Raw genomic sequence first — 26,509 nt, 5'->3', positions numbered from 1 at the left:
TTGACTATGGTTTCCTTGCTTTATGTTTTTAGGCTATCGTAGTTAATCCTACACACTTAACTCAATAATATGGATTAGATCAATTAACCCATCAATTGATTTCATCATCAAAATCCGAGATTCAACAAAAGGTTATCAAGTAATGGTACCGTTAGAGCCCAGTCTCTGAGGCTTTGTTAGGCGATAGTACCGCTAGACTAGGCAGTGGTACCACATAATGTCAGTCTGTTAGCGATGGTATCGCCCAATAATGATGATGGTACCACTAGTACCTCGAAAACTAAGGATGTGACACTTTTTGACTCCAATTCTAAAGCCAATTGAGGGCTATAAATACCTTTTACTTCTCAGCTAGTAAAGCATAGAGAAATGATAAGAATTGAATTGAAACTATAGTGAAATAGCTTGCAAAAGTTTAGAGTTCACCTCCATCGTTTTTAAGTGTGAAAGTTTGTAAAAGGAGAGTGAGCCACTTGTGAAAGTTCTGTAAATGGGTGATTGATCTTTGCCTTTCAAGAAAGATCAATAGTGGAAACTAATGACCTCATTGGAGGTGTCGACAATGGATATAGATCGGATGACCGAACCACTATAAAATTGACATGTACTTTACTTTTGTTATATTCTAGTTTACTTTATTGTAAACCGTCTAATCTTCTTCTCTCTACTCATTTACAAACTTATTCGAGTCAAACGTTTTTTCAAACGTCTTTTCAAAACGATTTACATCGAACTAAGAGTTTCATCACATATGAAGTTTTTCAAAATTATTTAAATTTATTATTTTTATTCACTACACTAATTCATCCTCTCTTATCATCTTGCCTGATTCTAACATAACTCATTTTCGATAATAATCTCCCCCACTTATAAGCATATAAGATTTAGTCCCATGATAATTTTATGTTATAACGTGTCTTCAAACTCTATACAACAGGAGCCCCTTTTTATGTTCTCATTAAGCAGATGATTTGAATCCAAGATAATAACTTATTAATTTTATTAAACCTAAAATACTAGCCTAAAATACTTAAGAGTAAGTTAATTATAATACATCTATCAAAATTTTATAAGTCAATCTGACTTGTACCTCATTTTTGATGGGATGTTTGTTATCCCATCATATGAGGGCACGATAATTCGTATCAAAATATAAAGTATTAGGTAAAATGAGAGAGTAAGTCTACTAATAGATGACATCGTAGGATATGAAATCACCAGTAGATTAAACCTTACATACACTATTCTAACTTCTGATTTTGGTTATATTATCTCAAGTCTTTAATAAGGAGAGATTATGATATTATAGTTTAGCCCTATATCAAATATCAACGATAAGTTAAATTAACTTATAATAATCATAACTATTAATTTGAATTTAAATATTTTAGGTCAATGATTCATAGTCGACGTGACAATTTATATCATATTTTTTTCGATCGTCAAAGTTTAAAGTGAGTTGTACAAACCATATGATATTAGCACTCGGTCATATTTTCCCTGTAAGGTTAAATTTTGATGTGTAACCTTTATAATAAATATTCCACTCATAAATAAACTATATTACACTTAATTCTAGAGTAAAAAATAACTCAATTCATCTTCGTCTTGATCGTGAAATTATAACATAGTTCATAACACCATAAAGTTTACCCATATTATTTTTATATATGAGATAAATAGTAATTTTATTAATTATAATTTTCCAAAATTCTAATTTTAATTTTTTAAATAAAATAAATAATAAAATCGAGATTCGTGTCCAAAATCTTGAATTATATTGTCAAAATATTTACCAACTAAGTTAACTAATATTTTTGATATAATATCATAATTAATTATCTATTCTATTATATTTTTGATATAAAAAATAATTCTTAATATCTTTGGGTTTTCTTGACCTATCAACCTTGCATTACCTGTTATTGAGGTGATACGAGTCGTTTATTCGTCATGAGATTAGTGCAAAAGGTTCATAGATTGTCTTGTGATGTCGACACGAATCAATCCTTGTCCCCCACCCCATTCTTCTGCACGCGAGGTTCACCTCTTCCTTGGAAGCACCAGCAATCCTTTGCGTCTCTTGAAAGCACGATGTTGTTCTTCTTTGGGAGAGATTGAGATTGAGATTGAGATTGAGAGAGAGAGCTGAGAGAGGGGACGGAGTTGACAGCCGGCTTTTGCAGATCTTAATCTACTTGGGTCTTCGCGCATGCCTTCCTCCCGCAAGATTCTCGTGCCCCAAGGCGCGTCTCTTCGCTGTGTCCGGCAGCCAAATCCATCCGCCTCCCTTCCGCAAGATTCTCGTACCGTAACGCGTGTCTCTTCGTTGTCTCCGGCAGCCACTTGTCCATTGCAGCAGAATGATGCTGCTGTCGTAGCTTCTCCATCACTGGATTCTAAGATCCCATCCACCATATCCGACGCCGATCGAGCCGAAGTCACTGTATCGCACTCCCATAAAGGCTGCTCATCGAGTGCGTCATTCGGATTTCTAGTAGTAATCAATCACGATTGGTGAGTGGACTGCGGTCAACGTGGAACCAAAGAAAAAGGTGGTGCTTTTGGGGTCACTTCCTTTCGCCAATGGCGACTCTGTTGTGGGCAGTGGCAGACGTCTCTATCCGCCATTGTGCGCTCGGCGCTATCCGACCCCATCGGCATCGGCATCACATCATTCGATGCCCTTGCGGATGTCTCGTTAAGGCATCGCGTGGTTCTCTCTGGTGATGTGGTCATCTCTAGTTCTTTGTTCGTGCAGGGAGTTGTTTTGGGAAGATGATGAGCTCCAACGAAGACAACGGAGGAGGATGGCTTATGGATTACGGGCTCCTGGACGACTTCCCGGCCGCCGACTACATCTGGTCTCCTCAGTTCCTTCACGATCCCACTGCCTCGAGGTTATGCGAATGTTGTTCTGCAAGGGATAACATGACGACCCATTCACCGCTCAATCCTTGAACGCTTTATGTTTGTTGCAATGCTTCTGACAACCGCTAAAGATCCATGATGTTACTTACTTGTGATCATATATGTACAGCGCGATCCTTGGGCTTGAGGTCGAGGTTCTGCAGGACGAGGAGGATGCACCCCTGGAGAAACGGTAGGTATTGAGTTCATTCAACATGTCCTGTCCATGATCAAGGTGGATTAAGAACGCTCCTTACTGTGCATGTTTCTTTTCCCTATTCGTACAACCAATTATATTTCCATTGGAAAAGACATCAAGAACATACAAGTGTTCTTCCCGTTTCGCAGAGCACGAGTGGAATCATCTGCTGCACCACGAACCAAGGCTTGCCGTGAGAAATTGCGGAGAGACAGACTCAACGACAGGTATATCGATCGGTGTACTACCTGTGTTTACCTGACTGCTGATGGATGATGTTGCTATGAACGTTGGTCAGGTTCAGAGAATTGTGCTGTGTGTTGGATCCCGGGAAGCCTCCCAAGGCAGACAAGCTTGCCGTTCTAAGAGACGCCACTCATCTGCTAATCCAATTGCGTGTTGAAGCAAAGAAGCTGAAGGAGTCGAACGAGGCACTACAAGATGCGATAAAGAATCTAAAGGTAAAGCTTTCCTCCCATCTTACTCTGTTGTCTTGTTGCTTTTATCAGAAAGGTTGGGATTGGATTGCAGGCGGAGAAATCGGAACTGAGGGATGAGAAGACGAGGCTGAGGTGTGAGAAGGAGCAGATGGAGCAAATGTTTAGAGGCATCAGCTTCACAGGTCAATCTGCTGCGGTGCCTGCAACGAACGACAAAACCTTTGCGTATATGCCAATTTGCATGTGGCAATGGGTACCTCCGGCAGCTTTGGACACTTCTCAGGATCATGTGCTACGCCCTCCTGTGGCGTAGTGCTCTAAGAGTTCTACGAGTTGATTGCTCGGAACTCGGAAGGAATCGAGCATGTAATCCCATTCAAAGTCTGGGATCACTTGATGTTGTAGTGGGGATTAAAGCTGTCGAACGATTGCCGAAATAGAGTAATAGCATAAAAATAAAACACCAGCTTCTACATCTGTGCATGAAACTTGTTTTGTGTGTTATCTCTAAAGTTATGCGGCTGCAGGATCTCACACCTGTGTGCATGAAAACAAGTAGCTGCTGAATGGGTACGTAGAAATTGATTACTGAAGACCACCAAATCGATGTTTCAGCTAAAGAACAAAAGAACATAGCACTGACAAGGTCAGAATAATGAGTCGTACTCATGCGATCAGAATCCAAAAGCAATTAAGTTATGTGATGAAGACAGAATGGTTTACGACGAAAAACCATGCCCAAAATACAATCCAAGTATACAAAAAAATAAATACTTCTAGAAGCATCCACATTTCCAAGTGTACAACTATCGATTAGAAATCAGATCAAACAATTCATATCAACTTGCTGGGCAAGAAATGAATGACAATTGATGTATCAAGAGAGACAATATGGCTCAACCAATATTTATAGAAAATCTGAAATCTGCATATTCACATAATCAGTACCTGGAAAATCTTTTTGAAGAGCAATGAGGGAGGTAAATAAGGGAACAAAATAGTTACATCCTTTCTACTCTACTCAAGCAATTTCCAAAAGAACAATATTTCAAGGTAGTATCCGGATCAAATGATTATGAAGTAGAAAGAGTAGATCCCAAAGTCTAGTACAACCCAGAAAAGAGCTGCTCTAGATTCTAAATCCCAATACACTTGCACTTCACGGAATGGAACAGTATGCAAGTGTTACTTGATAACAGCAGCTGAGACAAGGATAGTAGAATATGACAGATAAAATGATATAGGACACAAGATATCAAAACTGCCACGAGCTCACCGAATATCATTTTAAAGTTCTAGAAAAGATTGACACAGTATCAAATAAAAAATCTCATGATAGCAGAGGCAACAAGCATTTGATACATCAACCACATGGAGTGGGGACGTGACCTTATTCAGAAAGGAACCTTAGCCATAAACAACAACCATAAACTGCTGCTACAACTTCGAAGAGTTCCTACAGTACAGACACACGCAAATACTTTGGGAATGCTGGAACCAACTCTCGCATCAAGTGAACCAAATCCCCATCCCTTCAAAGCTCAAGTTCTCATTTGCCTGTAAAGAAAATTGAATGAGGAAATAACGTAAAACAACTAATAGACAATGTAGATAGGAGCACTATATAATCCTTTTATGAAATTCAAATGAACTATTATGAAAATCCTTTTAGTGCACTTTATTCCTACACTTTACAGGACATTAAAGAAGTTCATTTGTATGTAGGTTTGTCAATAGTCCAGATGTGAAGCAGGTTCGAGGTCTAAATCTCAAATTTGAGCCCAACACTTTACAGGACATTAAAGAAGTTCATTTGTATGTAGGTTTGTCAATACTCCAGATGTGAAGCAGGCCCGAGGTCTAAATCTCAAATTTGAGCCCGACATTGCTGAAACAAGAAAGGGTGCCAGGTCAGATATGGTCCGTCCATAAGTCAGGTCTGAAGCACAAAGGGTATAAATCCTACAACCCAATATTTAAACCTGCAGCAGGTAAAATTCATTTTGGGCTCAATATGACTCTGCAGTTCCTACATTGACCTAACCCCAATGAGATACCAAACTGGTAGAGAATTCCATGATGAAAAGAAAACTCGATATTTCCTACAGTCATTTTCAGAAATGTTTGATGGTTGGATCTAGTGCACAAACTCTATAGGGTTCTTAAAAAGGTAAGAGAAGAATAGGATGTATTCACCATTGTCATGTAATGGATGAAATACAGAAAAAGAGAGATTCACCACAATGGGAACCATATAAATAGTTACATCAGCATTAAAAGAAGGGTAGTTAAGAAAGGTTATATCAGCCAAACTGCTCAATGTTCAACCAGAAAGATCAAAACCCTATGGCCATTAAACTCATATTCTCTTATCCTTGCCCTTGACCTCTCCTAGCATCTTCCTCTTCACCTTCACCTCCCAAGTTTAGATGTGGTGTAGACAAATTTTATAAAATACAACAGCAATAATGCCATCAAGTCCCAAAAAAGATACTAAACATAGTTAAATCTTAACCAGAAAAAGTTAAATCTAATAAGTAAACATACTGAACTTTACATAAGATTTGAAAATTGACATTAAATTCCATAACTTACTACAATGGAAGATTCCGGTGGGTGTACACTACCCCTTTATCACCATCCACAACTTGTCCATTACCTCTCAAAATCCTAGATGTAACCAAAAAAATAATTCACAAGAAAGAAACACAGAATTCATATGATAAACAGCAAGAGTGAAATATGTATTAGATGCCAGAAGTCATGAAAGCAAAGCCAAACCATTGAAGTAATGAATGTGCAGTGCTCTACTAAACAATAAGAAGGTATAGAAGCAACATTACAAATAATGAAAATTTCTCTCTTGCACATCAATGAGACATAAACAGTGCTTGTGATCAATAGGTGCATTTTTGTAGCCCAAGATCCGTTTGGGTTCTTCAAAGATCAGTTTAATTTAATGTCTTTGATTATAGTTGTAGATGGTAATTAAATGAACCAACAACAGTTCAAAAAGATTCTTCTTCTGGCTAGGAGGATTGTGATACTTCATGCTTCCCAATCACTAAAAGAAGTGCCAAAAAGGGGGTTATTTACATATTACCCCCTGTACTTGGACTATCTTAGCGTTGCAATCTCAATAATTTAAAAATTTACATTAGAATCCCCATAGCTCTGAAAGTGAAACAATTCACCCCATTTTTCCAAACGCCATCGGTTGTATTGATGGAAGACACAACACATAACATCACGTGCCGGATTGGCACCAAATCGATGGGCAAAATGGTCATTTCAACTTTTCTTTCGTTAATCGACTCTAATTTGATTGAAAATCTGGAGCAACTAGATGGCCCCAATAGCCCTTATAGATCCATTACAACAAGTTCTCCTTAATGGCCACTAAAGTCGACTCTAACTCCTTCGCTCCCTCGCCCTAGCCCTCGCCATCCACTGTCATTCCTCTGATCCTCCCATCACCAGGCTCTGCACCCAGAGCGATATCGTGGCCACCTCCGCGGCCCTCCACCAGCTAACCACTGGCGCCGAACTCCTGCTCGGCTCTGGCGCCCTCCTTGACTTGCCGTCAAAGGCAACGGGTAGGAGCTCCCACCACGAGTCTTTTCGGGTGGAGACCAGAAGCCTCGTGATCCGCCTCCAGATCGAGAGCTCCACTTCGATGATTGCTTCCTTGGATTCTCTACTCGACTTGCTCCACGAGGACAATAAGAACACCATATTCGCTGTCGCCAATGGGTTGGTACCGATGCTGGTCCGTCTCATCAACTCTGTTGTTGGTGTTGCCTCCTGCCATGAGGCGAGGGAGAAGGCCGTGACAGCGATCGTGAGGATCTCAACCGTGCAAAGCTATTGCCACCTGTTGGCAGAGGGCCCACTCAACCACCTCTCCCGCATCCTAGAGTCTAAGGGAAGCATCGCAAAGGAGAAGGCTTGTGTGGCCCTCCAAACCCTAATGTTAACCAAGGAAAACACAATCATCATCCGGTCCCGCAACGAGATTGTAGCCCTCCTTGAGATCTATCACAGAGGAATGCCCTCCGCCCAAGCCACCACCGCTGTCGTAGTTCACAAGAACCTCGCAACAGTTCAAGCCCTCCAGCAAAACTTCCTGGAAGAGAACGACGTCCTAGTCCGCTAGGGAGAACTCATTGTAGTGGATCCTGTAGGGTCCACCGAGACCTTTCAACTACTCCAAGTTTCTGATCAAGCTAGAGTCGACTAATGAACTTTAATTTGGGCAAGACAATAGGAAATAGAAAAAAAAATTGAAATGACAATTTTGCCCATTAGGTTGGCATCAATCCAGTATGTGATGTCACATGTATTTTCGGTCAGTATAGCAGACAATGTCAGGGGAAATGGGTGAATTGTCTTACTTTTATAACTATGAAGATCCCAATGTACTTCCACGATGCTACGAGGGTCCAAGTACATGGATAATATGTAATTAGCCCCCGAAAAGGCACTTACTATTACATGCTTTACTAAGATGGTGAATTTCTTGACCAAGCTTTACATTTTGGATAATAAGTTGTAGTACTAAGTGCTTTCTTTGGGAGGTTTGCAACATGAAACCAAAAAATAGGGACGGAAGCCCAGAAGGTTTTGATTGACCTGATGGACTTATGTATTGGAGCATTATGCTTGAATATTACATTTTTTTAATGAAATTCAGTAATACTTTTCTATTGTTTTCTTTTTATGTACCTAGTAAAGTAGGTCTGATTTCATCAATTTCAGTGCTCCCTATAATATGTTGGATCATATACATATTTTCTTCCATGCAATACCTAGATTATTGCGCTAATGCACCCATTTGTGTTCTTCTAGTTCAGTGTTATCCATTCAGCTCATTTTGCAATTTGAATATAATGCGAGTATTATTGCATTACCTGTGTATAAATAAAAAACTTAGTCCATGTGAGCCAAAAACAAAAAGAACATATGGACTGACACAGGTTTGCAATTTCAGTTACTTAATCCATAGCTTCTTATAGCAAGGTTTGCAATTTTGATTACTGGACTGACACAGGTGCAATCTGTTCTGATGTACCAACATATGATGCACCGGAATGTAATGTGATAAAAAGGCAGGGAGGTAAGGGGAAAGAAGAGGCGGACATAGGAGAGGAGAGGCATGGAGGAGAGGAGGCGTAAGGAGAGGTGACAGTGGAGAAGGAGCAGAGGAGATACAGCATGGAGGAGATGTGGGAAGGAGGCATCAAGGAGTGGTGAGGAGGCAACATCAGTCAAGGAGGGGGAGATGAGGCAACCAAGAAGGGAAGAATGCGGTGAAGAAGAGGAGGGAAGGGGGTGATGGGGGATTATGAGAGGTAGGAGATGATGGTTGCAAGCAGAGAAGGATGCAGGCTGCGGCAGACATGAACATGAACAGTGGCGGCAGTTTAGGTTTTTTAATTATATATATATATATATATATAATGTAAATACAAAATCAGGCTGGGTTTACCGTCTGGTCCAGACCCATTATCGGGACTGAACTGGGCAATAAGTGCAGTTACAGCCCTTACCATCTGGTTCATATGGTCATCTGGTAAGCCTTGTATCACACATGAACCACCTGAAATTTGGAGGTCCGTGTGCCAGTTGACGGTCAAACAGTTAAAACACCAGTTGTACCATACCGAACTGGATGAAATTGCATTCCTTGCCTTATAGTATGTCAATCGTTGAATACTCTTCACAAAATATCATAGTTTATCAGAAGTATGTCTTGATCACTTAAGTATAAGGCCATGTAAAGTTGTTCATATGAGAGCATTCAATTTTGTTAAAAGGAACAGGAGTAATTTAACAATCAACTTACCATCGAGTGGTTAATAATCCTTCGACACCAACTGGGCCTCGAGCATGAATCCTACTTGTACTTATACCCACCTTGTCAAGCCATAAAAAATAGTATGACGATCAAATAAGGTAATTGAAATGTATGCAGTGCAAGTTATTTTTAGACAAGTTACCTCTGCACCAAGTCCAAAACGGGCTCCATCACAGAAGCGTGTGCTAGCATTGTGAAACACTGCAGCACTGTACAAGGAAAAAAGATCAAGCAGTGTGCTATATTCAAAATGCACAAATATTGGAGCTGCCTAAGAGATAAATAGACCTTACTGTTCGTTATATATAGTGGTGTTCACAACCAACTTAAAACATGAACATTGAGAGAGTTCAACTCACTCGATGAAAAATTATTAACTTAACCTAGCTATATTAGCAGACATGCAGACAGAATGTCTGCCCCTTGGAAACAAGTTAATCAGACAAACTGTTTTGCCCAGAAATCAACCATATTTGTATCCAGTGGAAAGCACTCTTCACGTCAGTTCAAAGGGTCAACTTTTTAATCCCTCATAGGGACACTAATCCCCTGCTATATGCAGGATTCATTCATGCTATATGCATGCTTATCCCTGATTGTACTCTATGGGTTTTGTGGCTCACATGAGATGATGACTGTTTGTCGGGCCCATTCCTGGGTTGGCAGCAGAATGAGTCATGGTGACACAGTGAATAGTTGACCAGTATTGCATGGAATGGTTAGAATCCAAATAAACTAGCAATATCAGACAATTTTTTTCTTTCCTCTCCGAAAGGTTAATGATCATTACTATGACTTTGTTATATCTCAGGACTTTGCAAAAAAAGATCGAAACTTACTGTCTTCCAGTTATTTGACAAGGAATTATCAAAGTTTAGATTACCATGTTGTAAAAGCTCCTATGAAATTCAAATGCAAATTGCATAAAAGCTATATCAGCCAGGAGATCTGATGCTACAGTAACCATTTCAACCACAGACTGACTGCCTAAATCTGTGGAAAGCACCGTATGTATTATGTTCCATATCCTAAACGCATTTAGCAAAATCAGCAGAAAACCTCTCCCTGATTTCTCCACGGCAAGTGAAAGAAAGAGGTTGTCAAGGAAGACAAACTGGCATGTTGACTCACAATTCAAAATCAAAATTGTAAGTTCAGAGAAAAAACTGTGAAGGTATTTTTACTGCTACTACTTTATCACCTACTCATCCTAAAAAAGAAAGATATTAGTCAGTTCTAGAAACATTGCAGTGATGTTTGAATTAACACAAGATTTTATCTTTCACCTTCTTAATCCGAGTTTGACATAGCATTCCTCTTCTGAAAACTTAATGACAGGTTCCAAATTGTGAAGTTTACTTTTTACGTGTGACTCTTGGGCAGTGACAAACAAAAAGAACCAAGAAAGAGATCAAAATTTGCAGTGATTAAAAATTACTCCTAATTACATGACTTTGTAAAATTATTCCTAATTACACTACTGAAAACAGCAGAAAGATACCTGTCAACTTGATGGAGAAAGATCTCTGCAGCTGCAAGATCCTCGGCGACTATGCAGTCAGTATGTGCACTGAGAAAACAAAGCACAAAAATAATTTTTAGTACAGTTGATTTTCACCATTCTTTCTTGCTAATGATGGAGATCTCAGCAAACAAAGATGAAATTGGAGGTGACCATAAGTCAATTTAAACCTTCCATATTGATGTATATGGTCAATTGCACCATGTATATCATCAACTACTTCAATTGTACAAGCCATTGAATTGTACTCGTGATGAAATGATGGTGCTTCAGAAATACCGTACTCGAGACTTACTATAGATCCACCATATAAAGCAACCCCTGCAATTGGACATACCAGAAATCTAATTGGCATTTTTAATAATGCATGCATTTATAGCAAGACTTTGGATAGGACAAAAAGGAGATTCTTAATTCGGCAAAGGTTTACTTTATAGTCTTTTTCCCTTTAAATCCATGAAAATTCCATCAAGAATTAAACTCCCCACTGATCATACAAAAGAAATGAACTAGTGAAATAACAAATCCAACTGAGTAGGAAGATGTAATCCACAGAATATCTGAATAAGCAATTGATCAAAGTATGCTCACAAGCTTTTTCTATAATGTTCCTTATAATTTAATATACCAGCAGGTTCACCAATCAATCAATTAATGATCCAAGTAACCTACTAGCCCATTAACCTGTACTGAATGAGCCTCGCCACATCATTTAAAATGCTTAAACTGAAATTATGAAATATCACGATCAACTCAATTCAGTATTGTCAATGTTGAGCAATTAGAATATTACAATCACCATCATTATAACCTTCATTTTCCAGTGTTTTTATAAAGGCATTACTTCACAAAGAACAGTATGATACGGTGATTAAACATTCAAACTTCGATACCTTAATATGCACATTCAAACCCAAGACATCCAGGAAACTTCACTATTCCCGCCCAAATAAGATTAAAGAGATCCCCAATGTTGCTACTCCTACCTGCTGCACAATATCCCAGATTATAGATTCTATTGCTAAACCTATGCAGCTATCAGCTGATAGCTGAGGAAATTTAACTGGGAATAGAAGCCGCAAAATATGATTGGCCATCACTGATGAAATGAAAGTCGGCCTTGGTTAGTCACCAATCTAGTGCAAACAATCTAAGCATACAATCATCCATGCTGCACTTAATGGCCTTTCTTCGACTGGCCAAATCGTCTTATGCAAATTTTTTTTTGCAAACTACTAAACTCTTACCAAATCATGAGACTCCCCACATCATGCATTTAAGATAATTGAGTACGGGATTTTATGACTAGGGAAGTCCAACCTTTATTACCCAAAATCTATGAAGAATGATGTACATCCCACACTAAGGAAATGTTAGATGGGCATAGGGCTAAGTTTTGTGGCTCATACATACGCTTCCCTGTTCTAAGTTGCTCTCAATCATAGTAAGAGTTTCAAGGCTTAGAAAAATGTGACGCACTTGGCCATGATCTGTTACTCCTAATCACATCCATTATAGACCACTAGCTTACGTTTGGGTTATGTTATTCCTCTCTCAGAAAGTTTGGTCCCCATAATTCATATACCATGCTTTTGCTGAGCCAAATTAACTTATCTCCATCAGAATCACCAGTGGACACCTTTTAATAATTCTCACAATCCTAAGCACCTAAAATCCTACACATCCTCAAATCATGTTTAGATACCATTTTATGACTGCCAAGAGCTTCTAGGACAAAGAAGCAAAAGCAAAAATTAACTTATCTCCATCAGAATCACCAGTGGACACCTTTTAATAATTCTCACAATCCTAAGCACCTAAAATCCTACACATCCTCAAATCATGTTTAGATACCATTTTATGACTGCCAAGAGCTTCTAGGACAAAGAAGCAAAAGCAACTGAAGAAAAGAAGCAAGCTAGGCATGTCATGTAAATTTGTTTTGCCTAATAGCAGCATACCAGCAACAACAAACTGAGAGCAATAGGCAGGTAGACTGGATAATGCAACTGTACCTGGATGCTTGAATCCATAACGAGAGAAAACTTGGCACATTCGATCACGTCATATTTTCCAACAAGTGAAACTAGAGAATCATGATTCACAATGATGCAAGAGGAGTGCATAAAAGGGATATCAAAGAGGATTAATGCATTTATTTGGGTAAAGGATAGAATATCCTTCTTGAATTCATTTTTTTTGGGGAAAAACAAAATAAAATTGGGAATAGTATAGGAAAAAATTAAATATTTTATAGAGAAAAAAAGGAGATCAATTCCATATTTTAGCTTTTAACAAAATTTTAGTCCTCAAGTCAAGGCCAATCGATCACACCCATCTTCCATTTAGAAGAGGACCCTTATTTACATGATACCTTATTCATGTTTTTCCATTTTTCTTTAACCTCTTGTCTTTTATGATAATCTTAGCAGTTGGCATAGGCATATAGAATAATAATCATGTAATAACTTATTATATTTGAACCAAAAAAAAATCTAACTAACAAAATACAAGTTCTATGTCCCTCCACCTCCCCACCCCTCACCATACACAAGTACACAACAATGCAGAGTAAATTAGAAAATAAATAAGAACTAAAATAAGATGACACAATTCAATTGAAGTCTAATGGAAAAATATTAAAACACCAGTTTATCTAATATGACAAAGTTGGAAGGGAAGTTTGTTGAACGGCAACCTCCAGATCTATTGTGAGAAGCTTGCTCCAATAATCCTATCCACATTCCGTGACACAAAACCAAAATCCTACCTCAATATTTCCTTCGACATTAACTAATGCATCTGATCTCTACATAACTCTACCATCTAGTCCTAATAAAGATAGAATCCCAAAATAGTAAATTTAATTTTTTATTCTTACTACAAAAATTGTTTTCAAATGAGGTAATGGATGATATAATTTTGGCTTTTTTTGTTAACCTCTGTACAGATAAGAGAGGTTTTACTAATGATTTCATTTAATTAGATCATTTAGTTCATGTAAACTTAGATAGGCTTAAAATCGATATAATTAAATATTTGCTTTAATTAAATAGATAAATAACATGATATTAGATCAGGAGAAAAATTTTAAATAGGTTAAAAATTTGCTCCTTAAATGTTTGCCTTATTATGTAATTTTGGTTCTTGATTTTTAAAATCAATACCATTCCCATTAACAATATTATATATTTATATGAATTACAACGATTAAAGTAAAACAAAAGGTTCCTGCATCACATAAGCACATAACAACTTAAATTTATAGAATATAAAAAGAAGATGGTAGGCTTCAAAAGAAATGGTCATTAGATAAAGACCAATAGACCATGAAAAAAGAACTGTCAAAAGGAGACCAATGCCGATTTCTTGCTCGTGCTTTTGGATCAACTGTCCTTTTCACTTCTCAACTAACTTTCATGTGCTTGTAATAGTGCAAAATAATTTACAAATGTTACCTCTGTAACAAAGCTATTGGATTTCTATAAATGCACACATTTTCATCACTCTTTTTCATTAACAAGATGCTAGAAATGTAAAATGCATGAGGCAACAAGAAATTCTATGCAAAAAGAAATGATAGTCATGAACTTCCACTTTGCAACAATACGTTAGTGAACTTGATCCTTAAACTTTGCATAATATAATCCATCTACCAGACACCAGTCTACACAATACTTGCAACTTAGCTTATGAAAAATATGTAATTTAAGGGTGATGATCAGACCTTCATTTTTCAGCTCCGTTAACAAATCATTAAGCCCCTCAGTCTTCAAGAGATCCTTGTGTACAAGAAGTGTTTCCTGCAAATAATAGATGCCAATTTCAAATTAATTATGTATTAAATACACACATTAGAGACAATGAAGTATGTTAGTTACGGACAAATTGTAATCGACCAAACAAAGGATCTTAAATTTGAATTTAGTGGAAATTGAAATTGAGAAGAGTCTAGAGGATAATGACAAGTAGCATTAGAACCAGAGTCAATAGCGACTTCTCAACATTTCTCTTGATTCAAACGAAAAGAAATAATAGCAATTAATAGAGTGACATCTTGGATGGAATAACAAGCTCTTGACTGCTTTTCAATTGCCAATTCACACATTGGAGATGATAAATAATGTTCTAGTAGCATAGAAGTGCAATAAAGCAGACTAATGCACTAGGCTCTCACCAACGAGTCTGGAAGGGTCAAAAATTACCAACGTATAGATGCTTATATAGTTCAGAATTATTGAAACAATAGCCCAAAAAACAAAGACCAATGAGGCAAAACTGCTCCTTATACAGTGTGGCAAAAAAGAGAATAAACTAAGAATGGACAGGAATTGCAGAAAGGTAGATAAAGCATGCTTACAATGACCACGACAAGGAGTATAAATGGAAGTTTTCAAAAAAAATATCGAAAAGCTTGAGGAGAAAAAAAGCTGAAATAAATCCACTCTCGAATGTCTTAAAACTAATGATAAACACAGAATATGATAAAATTCAATGAGATAAGAAATACCATAGCATTACAAGCTGCTGGATAATCAGTCTTGGCATCCAACACGATGCGCTTTGCCATTTTGATGTCAGCAGATTTGTCAATATATACATGACAAATGCCATCTGAAGGGCAAACATTAAGACCTAATTTAGTCTCTAATAGAACAGATATAGAAAACTAATGCATCTTAAGTAGGACTCAGATTCAAAGAGCAAAAATCAATGAGCAAATACAGTATGAATTGTTTACAATACCTGCATGACCTAGTACAGGAATCTTGGTGGATTCCTTAATTTGAGTAACAAGTTTATTGCTACCTCTTGGGATAACAAGATCAATAACATCATCAAGCTGGAAAAGTTGTTATGAGTGAAATTTTGGATCTTACAAACAATATATTTTAGAAAGGACATAGGGTTCTTCCTCTAATACAAGCTCACCTTTAGCAGATCCGGAATCTCATCTCTGGATGTGACAAGCCCAATAAGCTTTTCACCTACAACATCTGGAATTGCTCCTGTAATGACCTAACAAAGCAACACAAGAGTTTTAAAATGTGGTTTTGTACTAAAGAAAAAAATATTTAGGATCAGAAATATGTATATGAAACCTAAAAGAATCCATATTTCTAGAGGCAGAATTTGCATGAAGGAACAAACCTTATGCAAAATTGCATTAGATCTCATGGCTTCTTTGCCACCTTTCAGAAGAAGGCCATTCCCACTTCGAACAGCTAAAGATGCAATCTACAAGAGAAAAAAGAAAGTGATAAAAGGATAAGAGTATTCACCATCATAAAAGAAGAGGCCATATATTTTCTTTATAAGGTTTAGAAACACAACATAGTACTAATTACAAGTAAAATCCATGATGATGACAGTGACAACAATGGTGGCAGTGGGGATTACAGTAGTGCAATGTTGTAGTGATGGTGGCAATGCCCGTTAAGTCGATAAAAGTAATGATGATGGAGGTGACATTGGTGGCTTAGTAGCGTGGCACTAGTGCTTGTATTGACAATGATGGTGGTGGCAAAATTTATAATAATTAAAGCTTACTTTAGTACAGGAGAGTTATAGATATTTTGGAACACTACTTTTGTAATTTTCTGTAGTCTATACAAAATTGGGAAATTGGAAATAAGTTTTCCAAGAAATTGTTTTCCATTTTTAGTCAGAGCATGTTCTTGTAGTTTTCTACATTCTCAAAACTTTTTTCTTGGAAAAGTGGAATTTCATTTGTAAGTTATTCCCTTAGTGTTTGATGGATTGGATAAATATGATAATTATACAGCAATGAAAATATATAAATAAATGACTGAGGAATGACAACTGAACAACAAAAAAGACTAAACAAGAGCAGGAAGATAGGATCAGAATAGACATTTCAAAGCGGCATTCAAATATTACCGAAGCTAATTAAACTTTTCACAATGAAAGTGTAACAATGTGACCTAAGTTGGCAAAAACAATACATTCATGTGCTCATTCAAATAATACTATAAATGCAGCAAATACAATTACTTTCACATAAATGCATGTCTTAAGATAATTGTTCCCAAAACAATTGAAGAAGCACATACAAGCTCTTTCCTCCAAACTTGACTTACAAACAAAAACTTTTGCTCCTTAGCACTTGCTTGTTACATTCTTTAAATTATTAAAAAGCTAATAATCAAAATTTTCCCAAGAATTCTCTTTAAATTTTTGCTATTTCCCGCTATCTCTTAAACTGGGATGTTCAGAATTGATTCACTGTTTAGTAAAACTTTGATGAATGCAATGAAGCATATACCATGAGGGATAAAAAACATCACATCACAATAGCCTCAGGAGTTACATGCTTATTCATGATGGTCAATGCTCAGAACGTGCCATGTTGTAACTAAAAGCTGCCAACTGACACTAGCTAAACGACAAAGCATAATTTTGTGAAGTAGGAAGACAATATGGTGCCAGTGCCAGTAGCCTTGATAATGTGGTATGCAAGAAAAAAAATAACTAAGAATAATGTTTTACTTGAACTAAGGCATCAGGCCTCGACTCAAAAACAATGAGAAGAACTCCCAAGGGGCAGGATGTCTTTTCTAAGATGAGCCCATCAGCAAGCTGAATAAATATCATAAATCAGATTCTTAGAACAACGAAGGAAAAATCAAAAGAAATATTTAGTATTCTTTGGCCAAGATTCCTGACCTCTGTTCTTTTCAAGACTCGGCATATCGGATCTTCCATATCTGCAAGTACACGAATGGAGTTTGCAAGACAAGATATCTGTCAAACAGTGAATAAGTCAATTGCAAATAACATAAATGATCACAAGGAAGATAGTAGTAAATAATAAAAGAGAGAATCTGCTGCATCAGGAAGAAAACTTTTGAACCAACTCATAAAGTTACTCAAGCTAGAAATAAATGTGAGCGACAATTCATAACTACAATGCTGCCACAAGGGAAAAAACATAAATTCATAATCCCTTGCCTTGCCTGGCTTCAGAGTCAATCTAGAAATTAATGATTTTTCATATCCAGCCTGTTGTGCAGCAGAGACATCAGCCTCATTTTCAATTCTAATTAATTTCTCATTTGCTTCTAAAGCATTAGCAATGTCCAACAAGATCTTCTTGCGTTCCTCTGACGATAAACTCTGGTGAGGAGCCCAAATAGGATGAAGCGGAGTTTTATTAAAATGAAACAATAATGAATAAAAAATTCATAAATTTTTCTAGGTTCTCACTATCATGTATAGTACCTGAAGTCGCCTTGAACATTCTCTTGCTGACACTGCCATGCAACGTGCACTAACTTCTTTCGGCAATGCCCACTTACTTGCGTCCTGATGGAAAAGGGTACCAACTCTCTCACCTTGAACTACTTTAATGATGCTATCAGTAGTGAAACCACTTCAATGAACATAAAAAGAGTGTTAAAATTTAATCTACTTGGCAGGTAGTTGGATATAAAGTAGAAGAAAGAATCAACTAATCATAGTTCTGCTCATAATGTATATATAAAATAAATATTCAATTTCTAAAACTGACACATGATCAACCATACAACAAATCCCATTGCACTCCCTAAATAACAACAAGCAACATTTTCATCTTTGCTGTATAACAGGGTGCCTTATATGTACCATCATATGACCAGAACTTTCCTTTTCTCGCAATTTTTTTAGGTCAAAACAGGTCGAGTTTTGAACCAACTCAACTGGTCTAAAGTCTCAAGTTTTACTTTAAAGCTAAAACCAGTTTGAATCCTTAGCTTTTAGGGCATTAGAGGCTTAAGAAATTGAGGGACCAAGTGACTCTTCCACGTTGGCAAGGACCCCCTTGGCAGGCCTGTATCTGACATGAAATCAAGCATCTGCATTGAAAAGCAAACTCACTGGAGCTGAAGAGGTAGCAATGAAGATAGCTCCACCTAGAAACTAAAAAGTGCATAAGTTTTCATGAACATGCCAAAGTATCATCATACCATAACAGAGTGCCAAAAGTCTCTTCATCCACAACCATTGGGTTCCACTTCTGTATCTTAATAAGTACAGTTCTTAACAAAAATCAGAGTGGCCACATGAAGATCATAAAATTGCTCTTATTTTAATATCATCATACCATAACAGCACCAAGTTTCAAATGAAATACCATAATCAATGGAAGTTTTGACAACTGACATTGCATAAGCATCTGATGAACTTCACATTATTATCAATAGTATTTGCATATTTAGGATCTGCATTCTCACTTCATCACGCTGTTGATGATACTAAACATTAACATGAAAAATTGACATCATAATTAGAATTAATTTACAATAGATGTGAACACATAAATAGGAGTTCACAAACAATTATCATGCAACAATTGCTTTGTAAAATCCAATGAAACTTTGATCATCTTTTTAAGCTATAATCTAGCCAACGTCCAAATATGCTTTATAAATATTACAACAAATAGGAAACAAACATGCAACAAAAGGAAATGTCTTTCTTTTCACAACCTAAGAGGATTGGCATGTAGTTAGGCAGCACCAATAGTTGCAGAATCTAACAAAAAGCCAAGAAATGCAGTCTCAATCAGTGTAGTCAAAAGTGCTAGGTGCCAAAAGGCGCCACAGTCCCAAAATTCCCAAGGCGCTAGGTGCGCGCCGGAGAGAAGCTAGACACTCTCAGATATTATAATTTAAAAATTATATATCATGATTAATAAAAATAAACTAAAACAAAAATAACACATCAGACTTTCATTCATTTAAAGCACCAAACTACATTATCCATATTCAATAACAAATTACAAAATAAAACAAGATTAACTTCAAAGATCATTAAAATCCAGTTCATCATCTTCAATCTTGTCACCATCTAAAGTTGCAACAACAATCCAAAACACTAAAAAGTAGCACTAATCACTACAGCAATAGCAATAATAATCAACATTTTACTACTGATTCACTATAGCAGGCAGCAGCTGCTGTTCTCACAAACATAAACCCAAAACAAAGACTAACAGCAAAGCAGTCAGCTATTCTAAGATTAAATTGACAAACAGCACTGAAGTGGCAGCAGTGAACGGGGAAGAGGGAAGAGGCTGTACGATGGCTGCGGTGAATGGGGAAGAAGGCAGCAGTGAATGGGGAAGTGGGAGGGGAAGAGGAAGAGGCTGTAGGAGGGCTCGGGTGAACGGGGAAGAAGGCAACAGTGAAAGGGAAAGAAGGCACCGATGAATGGGGAAGGAAGGGAAGAGGCTGTGGAGCGCTATGGTGAATGGGGCAAAGGTAGTAGGGAACAGGAGAAAGAGAAAGATATACCAAGAGGGAGGGGAAGACGCCGTGGCCACTGCCGCCGGAGGAAAATGCCACCACTACTGTTGCTGATGAAGGAAGACGCTGTCGCTGCCGCGGCTGCCATCGTTCGCCAATGGGACGAACTCCACCACCATGTAGAAACGAAGTGAGAAAGGGTTTCTGCATTAGGGCTCACGTGTGGATAGGCCTCAATTGAACTCCGTGACCATCAACTCAAGGTCTAACTGGTTCAATTGAACGAGATACAATGGCTCGAACTAGCTTGAGTTAAACCAGGCGTCCGTCTGGTCGCCCAACACCTGGGCCACGCCTGAGTGAAGACGCTCGCCCAGTCCATTAGGTGTGTGCTCGGGCCTCGCCTCACCAGGGCACCTAAGCGAGTGCCCGAGCGCCCGGTGACTTCGCTAGTCTCAATTTTCCAGGACTCATCAACAATAAAAAATCATTAAGTATATACTGTTGTAGATAGCAGGGCACAAGGAATACCTTGTAATCACAACAGGGGTGCCTGCATAAGCAGCATACACTGCAGCCTTCACTTTAGCAGTCATACCTCCTCTTCCTACTCTGGACTTGTCTCCAAAAGTTATCTCACCATGATGCCTTTCTTTCACATAGGTATGTATTAACTTTGAATGTGGTTCACCAGGGGGACCACTGTATAGACCTTCAACATCACTTAGCAGAACAAGAAGATCAGCTTTCAGTTCCAAAGCTAATAAAGCCGCTAAACTGTCATTATCCCAAAAGATACCAGAAGAATCCTGCAAATTATGTTAATTAATAGACTGAGAGCCAAATAATGAATGTCATGGGGCAAAGAGACTAAGAATAACCAAAAACAGCCTCGATCAACCAATAATAGGCTTACATACTATGACAAGCTGCATAGAGATTTTGATATAGCAGAACACAATACTAGTATCTTTGGTTTCAGTAAAAAAGTTCTAGCCTCAAGAGGACTGTAGATGAACTGACAACTATATTAATGTGCATAGCCACAAGGACTGTAGATGAATTGGCAAATATATTAATGTGCAAACATCACAATTGTCAACAATCTAACAATCAATACCTAAAGACAAGAAGAGATTTTTCTACATATATAAACCACTTAATTATTTTGGCAGGAATTGCATGTCAAATTCCATATCAAAATCTTGATTTAAAAATAATGCAAAGACCGAAAAACTAAAATGCTCTGCATCATGTACAAGAAAATATTCTGAATTCCAAGAAGCTTTAGAAGTTACTAAAAGAATATTCAAAACCTGGCTGCCATGTGTTTCACATATTACTAAAACATATCCTTGAAGACCACATGTGTTAACATACACAGGCATTTTCATGCTCATAAAAAATAACTCAAATCTTCTTTCTTCCACATCCTAACAGCAATTAGCAAAAATTTTGTTGTTACATTTGTGTGCTAAACTTCCAGAAATCTGCCTCAGCTTCTCTAAAGAAACTTACAGCAGTTGTATGGTCAAATCTTATAAACCAAATATTGAAGTTCCAAATCTAGAAGCTGCCAGCTTTCTGCCTTTCCAGTAAAGACATAATATAAAACTTCCTCAATCAAGGTTTCAAATCTCAACTATACCAGTCTGCATGAACTGGTGTTTATCAATCCAACCAAGTATCCGTATTGAAAACAGATAGCTTGATACTGGTACATTATCATTCATTTTGTTCTTTTACTCTTTTATTCAACTATATCAGTCAATACACCATCAGATATCCGGTTCGATAGGTCACCATTATTGATATCAAGCTGAGATTTAAATTCTTGAACATATACATATTTTTATAACAAAATAGTTTCAATCAAAGCTCCTTCAATGTAGGAAAATGATTGGGCATACACTAAACTACAGTCAATTATAGCCCACACAAAATAGCCTCATTAACTTCATAAAAATCTCAAATTCCCTCTGCTTAATCTTATATTCTAATTTTCCTACCTTCACTCATCAAAAGTACTTCAATCCAAGGATGTCATATCATGCCAAACGGTGGTATCGGTCCATGGGTGGATCAATATGTACCGATTAGTATTGGCATACCATATGATACTGATTTTCGGAAAAAGGCTGAAACATGGTTGAAAATTCACAAAAAAAAATCCTTTTTTATATTTTTATCCTAATTTGATATATTTAGTTAAGAATAGAGCATATATGAGGCATAAATAAATGTATAAGGGTGTGATTATTCTTAAACACCCCAATTTGGACCTAAATGCAAGACAATAGACCTAATTGGGACTAACGCAAGAGAATGATCTTTATCATGTTTAATCTTTGTAATTATGCTTTAATATGCCTCTATTTACATGAAATGATAAATAAAACATAGAAATAAATTAAATACCATCAAATTGGAGAGAAATTTAACTAGATCCCAAGTTCAAATTCAGCTTTTATCCAAATCTAATCACCAATTAGGAAAATCACAAGGACTATGAGAAAGGAGAAAGAGAGTTGGAATGAGAGAGTGACTGATAGTCAGTGAAAGAAGGTGGAAGGAGGGGATTTAAAGCCCAAAAGAGGTCCCAATGGTAAATTTAACCATTGAGGTCAAACTTGACCCAATTTAGGTCGATATCAGTCAAATTCCAATCAGTACCGACCCATATCGATCGATACAACATGAGTTTTCAACTGTATCAACAGATAGATCACCGGTATCGACTGATACCTGACCCTTTTCCTGTGTATCATTCAAAACAAGCTGGTCTGAATGCCACGGTGCAGTACATATTGTTTCGGGTGGTACGTACCTAAATGACTAAACCTTTTTCTGTGTTCCCTCTAGAATGGGCTGGTTCACGTACCGTTCAGTTGGCGGAACAGTACATACTGCCTGTTTCATACTGTTTCAGGTGGTACGTAAAATACTGGTTCAATCCACACTTATTTAAAAATCAAACCTAAGGAAGAAGATGCAAATGTCAACATAATTACATTTTTTCAAAAAATTTCATACACAATATCAAAATTAGAGCAACTTCTATTCTATCATCAAGTTTCAATTCAATCAAGATATTTCCTTACTGGTGGTAACTTTGATGGCACTATCTTAAAAGAAAAAGGAGCAGAAGGATTAGTTCAATCATTAACCAAAATAGGAAGAAAAATAAATTAGTCATTCAGTAATTTTTTATCAGATGCCAAGCTAGTTGAACCACCTTGTTGCAACTAATCCAAGTTAAAGTTTTTTTGTCTTGTAAAATTATAACTCGCAACATGATTCTACAAGACTACAACCCAAAACTAGGTGATAAGGAAGTTATGATTGCAATGTATCTGCAGTCACTCAAGAGCAGCAATTAAAAAATTCCAAATAGGCACTTCAAGTCTTCATATCTTGAAAACTAAACTATTACTTCCAATCCCCAAGATAACAAAACTTACACATGGATTTAATACTTAGGGATATTGCATCAATAAAATGACAATGGTACTTAACTAGGAAGCATGTACATAATGATCTAGCTTCCAAAGAAATGCACAAGCTAATTAGTATTTTATAAATATGAAAACTAACACAGGCTTGGAAATGGTTGTTATAACTAAAACAGAAATCAAAAGATGATAAGGTATCAACGATTGTCATTCAAAACTTGAACTAAGGAATAGCAAGAGGCAGCAGAACATGCTTACGATTGATAACTTCACACAGTGGCATTTACCAAACAAGATATCAACCACAAATTGACATGGTTATCTGTAATGGTCATAATTCATACCTCATATGGAGCTCTCCTAGTACTTATTGCATCATTTTCATTGAATACAGGAATAACTTTCAAAGCTAACAATGATTTCACAGTCTGACAGAGTTGCATCCGGAAATTTGGATCCTTAAAGTCGCTATCGGTGACAAGAAGCTGAGATGATGTCACATCCAACTGCATTCAAAGTTATATTCCATTGTAGTGAACTAGTATACATTTTACCATCCAACGTAACAACTATAGATATGTGCAGAAAGTGAAGCAAAAAATCATGCCTGACTAAATAAGGCATCATACAAAGCCATTAGCCCACTTTGACCAACAGCGGCACAAGCCTTCCCATCTAGCTCCACTTGGGGTTTCTGGAGATCAGCAAAGCTGCAAAAGAGCTAATCAATAATCAGGATACTTGTTATGTCAATGCATAATTTCCCTAATAATATTGCTTTAGTGAAAGCCAGATTATGTTTGCACCTGCTGTTGACCAGTTTCCTAAATCTAAGCCTTTGCCGGCCAACACCAACCGCACCTGAAGTAACCAGGATTACTTCAAAACCACTATAATTAAGTTCTTTAACCTGCATATATCTCATTTCAATTTGTAAGAAGTCATAGGATTCAAAATTTCATCAGTAAAGAACATCTAATACTACCTGGAAAGTGGAAACAGAAAAAGGAACTTCGCTAATTATTTACCTGCTCGCAAAGGGCCCCCAGTCTTCCAAGAGCTAATCTCCCATCTGCCCTTGTGACAACTGCAGTCCCCACCTAAAATAATCATAGACAAAAATTGGAAGTATGCTATCATCTATGACCAAAATCCAAGAAGACTCCAACAGTTACGAGACACTAGTGACCTGAAAGCCTATATGATACAACACTTGTTGGTAATCACAAACAGCAAAGAGTAGGAAAACACAATTCATTTAGGTTGAAGCTAGCCATCGAACCAGGAGTCCATGCATGCTGTGCAACAATGTGGAAGAAACAAGAGATCGCCTATTTTTAAATTGAAAAGTTGCAGATTCTTTATTAATTTTTGAAACCAAGTATTCCAGCCTTGGCATTCAAATGATATATTTAGTTATTTACACAAATTAACTTGTTCAGCCTTCATAAAATATCACATATTGAAGAAGACAAATCATAGAAGAGCTGTCAGATTGTTCAAGATACTACTACTTTCGATCAACTAATGGGTGGGTATATATCAGAGCTGGACTAATTAGTTACTGTGTGTTGCAAATGATCCAAATAATGTCATATTATGCCAACGATAAGGATTGAGCTTTGAGTTGCTTGCTCATTAATATTGTTGTTGGTATAGTTCTTTTAGTTTCTTATTTAAGTTGTACGTCTTAAGCTGTTCTATTTTGCTCTGTTTAGAGGTGCTGCTTTGTCGCAGCTTAGTGGATGTATTCTTGCTCCCTTCTAACGTAGATTATTATTACTAAATAAGAACCTAAAGAACAGACAGACATTTTGCTAGATACACATTGGAACATTTCCTACAAAAGAACACTAAGATAGACAGACAAACATACATACACATGAATCTCGATTCTCTTGATAGCACAAGGATCTAAGAAAAAGTCACCTTTCAGAAACGAAAGGAAATTGAGCGTCTAGCAATGTTTAAGATTTCAAGAACACAAGAACTCCTACCAAACCAGAGACAGGGATACATTGCTAGGTTCTCTCCCTACATACACAGCATTTTAGGAGAAAAAAGTGGTCCTTTCACTATACCCAAGAGTGGATGAGCTCCAGAATGGAGCACAGATGAAAGGATGGAGAGAATCTACCAAATCAAAGACCAACATTTAGAAAATAGATTCAATCCCCTTGTACACAGCACTTAAGGGCAAAAACGATTCTTCGTTTGCTGTTTTACTGAGAAAAGAAGGATCAAATCACACAGCAATAACCGCCTTCAGACCAGGCTTGTATCAGTAAACCCAAGAATGGAAAAGCTCCAGACTGAGCGTGCAAAGAAGGACGAAGAAGAGGTCTTCCGAGACCGAGCTTTAGGAGTAAAATCGATTTTCCATTTGTTTCTTTATCAAGAGAAAACGGACGAAATCACACATTAACAATCAGTTTCCAGACCAGTTAATGGTTTTAGTAAACCCAAGAACGGAACAGCTCCGGAACGGTGCACACAACAACGGACGAAGAAGGGATCTACCAATTGAAAGACCGAAATGCTCTGAATAGATTGTATTATTGTCCATCTGCTGTTTTATCGATGGAAAAAGGGATCAGATCACGCATCAAGAACCGATTCTTAGACCGGATTAGGGTTTTACTAAACCCGTGAACTGAGAGCTCCACGACCTTGCGCGCATGGAAGGACGCAAAGAAGATGGAGGTTGATGCGGGAGAGCGAAAGGAAAGCACCTTTATGATGATCCGCTTCACGTCTTTGATGAAAGATCGAGATGGATCCATGGCGGCTGCGCGCGGCGAGTAGACCGGACGGCGAGCACTCGAGTAGGAGACGAGAGATACGTGACGGCCTGCTCTGCTAGTTGTTGTTTTTGTTACTG

The 26,509-nt window shown here is 37.4% G+C and overlaps 2 protein-coding genes across 8 annotated transcripts; one reads left to right on the top strand and one right to left on the bottom strand.

Annotated features, from left to right (window-relative positions):
* Nucleotides 1-2,017: 2,017 nt before the first annotated feature.
* LOC135650698 (transcription factor ILR3-like) lies at nucleotides 2,018-4,024 on the top strand. 6 transcript variants are annotated; one of them, XM_065170237.1, is made up of 6 exons: nucleotides 2,018-2,517; nucleotides 2,762-2,864; nucleotides 3,041-3,103; nucleotides 3,259-3,336; nucleotides 3,408-3,570; nucleotides 3,641-4,024. In XM_065170237.1, the coding sequence occupies exons 2-6, from the start codon at nucleotides 2,779-2,781 to the stop codon at nucleotides 3,860-3,862; spliced, it is 612 nt and encodes a 203-aa protein (XP_065026309.1). In that variant the 5' UTR covers nucleotides 2,018-2,517; nucleotides 2,762-2,778; the 3' UTR covers nucleotides 3,863-4,024. The 6 variants fall into 6 exon arrangements, with proteins under 6 accessions (XP_065026309.1, XP_065026312.1, XP_065026311.1 ...); XM_065170234.1 differs by having other exon boundaries at nucleotides 2,020-2,517; nucleotides 2,762-2,900; XM_065170240.1 differs by having other exon boundaries at nucleotides 2,018-2,864; nucleotides 3,222-3,336.
* A 778-nt stretch (nucleotides 4,025-4,802) lies between these two features.
* Nucleotides 4,803-26,509, bottom strand: LOC135651810 (delta-1-pyrroline-5-carboxylate synthase 1-like). 2 transcript variants are annotated; one of them, XM_065172254.1, is made up of 21 exons: nucleotides 26,361-26,509; nucleotides 24,657-24,728; nucleotides 24,435-24,538; nucleotides 24,236-24,338; nucleotides 23,973-24,134; nucleotides 20,708-20,985; nucleotides 18,171-18,321; nucleotides 17,901-18,065; nucleotides 17,616-17,693; nucleotides 17,439-17,528; nucleotides 16,080-16,166; nucleotides 15,861-15,947; nucleotides 15,675-15,771; nucleotides 15,439-15,542; nucleotides 14,656-14,731; nucleotides 11,099-11,249; nucleotides 10,908-10,976; nucleotides 9,549-9,615; nucleotides 9,395-9,465; nucleotides 6,145-6,219; nucleotides 4,803-5,106 (listed from the first exon to the last, which is right to left on the bottom strand). In XM_065172254.1, coding segments are annotated over exons 1-21 (2,139 nt in total). In that variant the 5' UTR covers nucleotides 26,412-26,509; the 3' UTR covers nucleotides 4,803-5,105. The 2 variants fall into 2 exon arrangements, with proteins under 2 accessions (XP_065028326.1, XP_065028327.1); XM_065172255.1 differs by lacking the exon at nucleotides 17,901-18,065.

This window comes from Musa acuminata, chromosome BXJ3-10 (assembly GCF_036884655.1).
Source record: "Musa acuminata AAA Group cultivar baxijiao chromosome BXJ3-10, Cavendish_Baxijiao_AAA, whole genome shotgun sequence".
In the NCBI taxonomy this organism is placed as follows: domain Eukaryota; kingdom Viridiplantae; phylum Streptophyta; class Magnoliopsida; order Zingiberales; family Musaceae; genus Musa; species Musa acuminata.
This window is presented reverse-complemented; position numbering and strand designations above follow the sequence as displayed.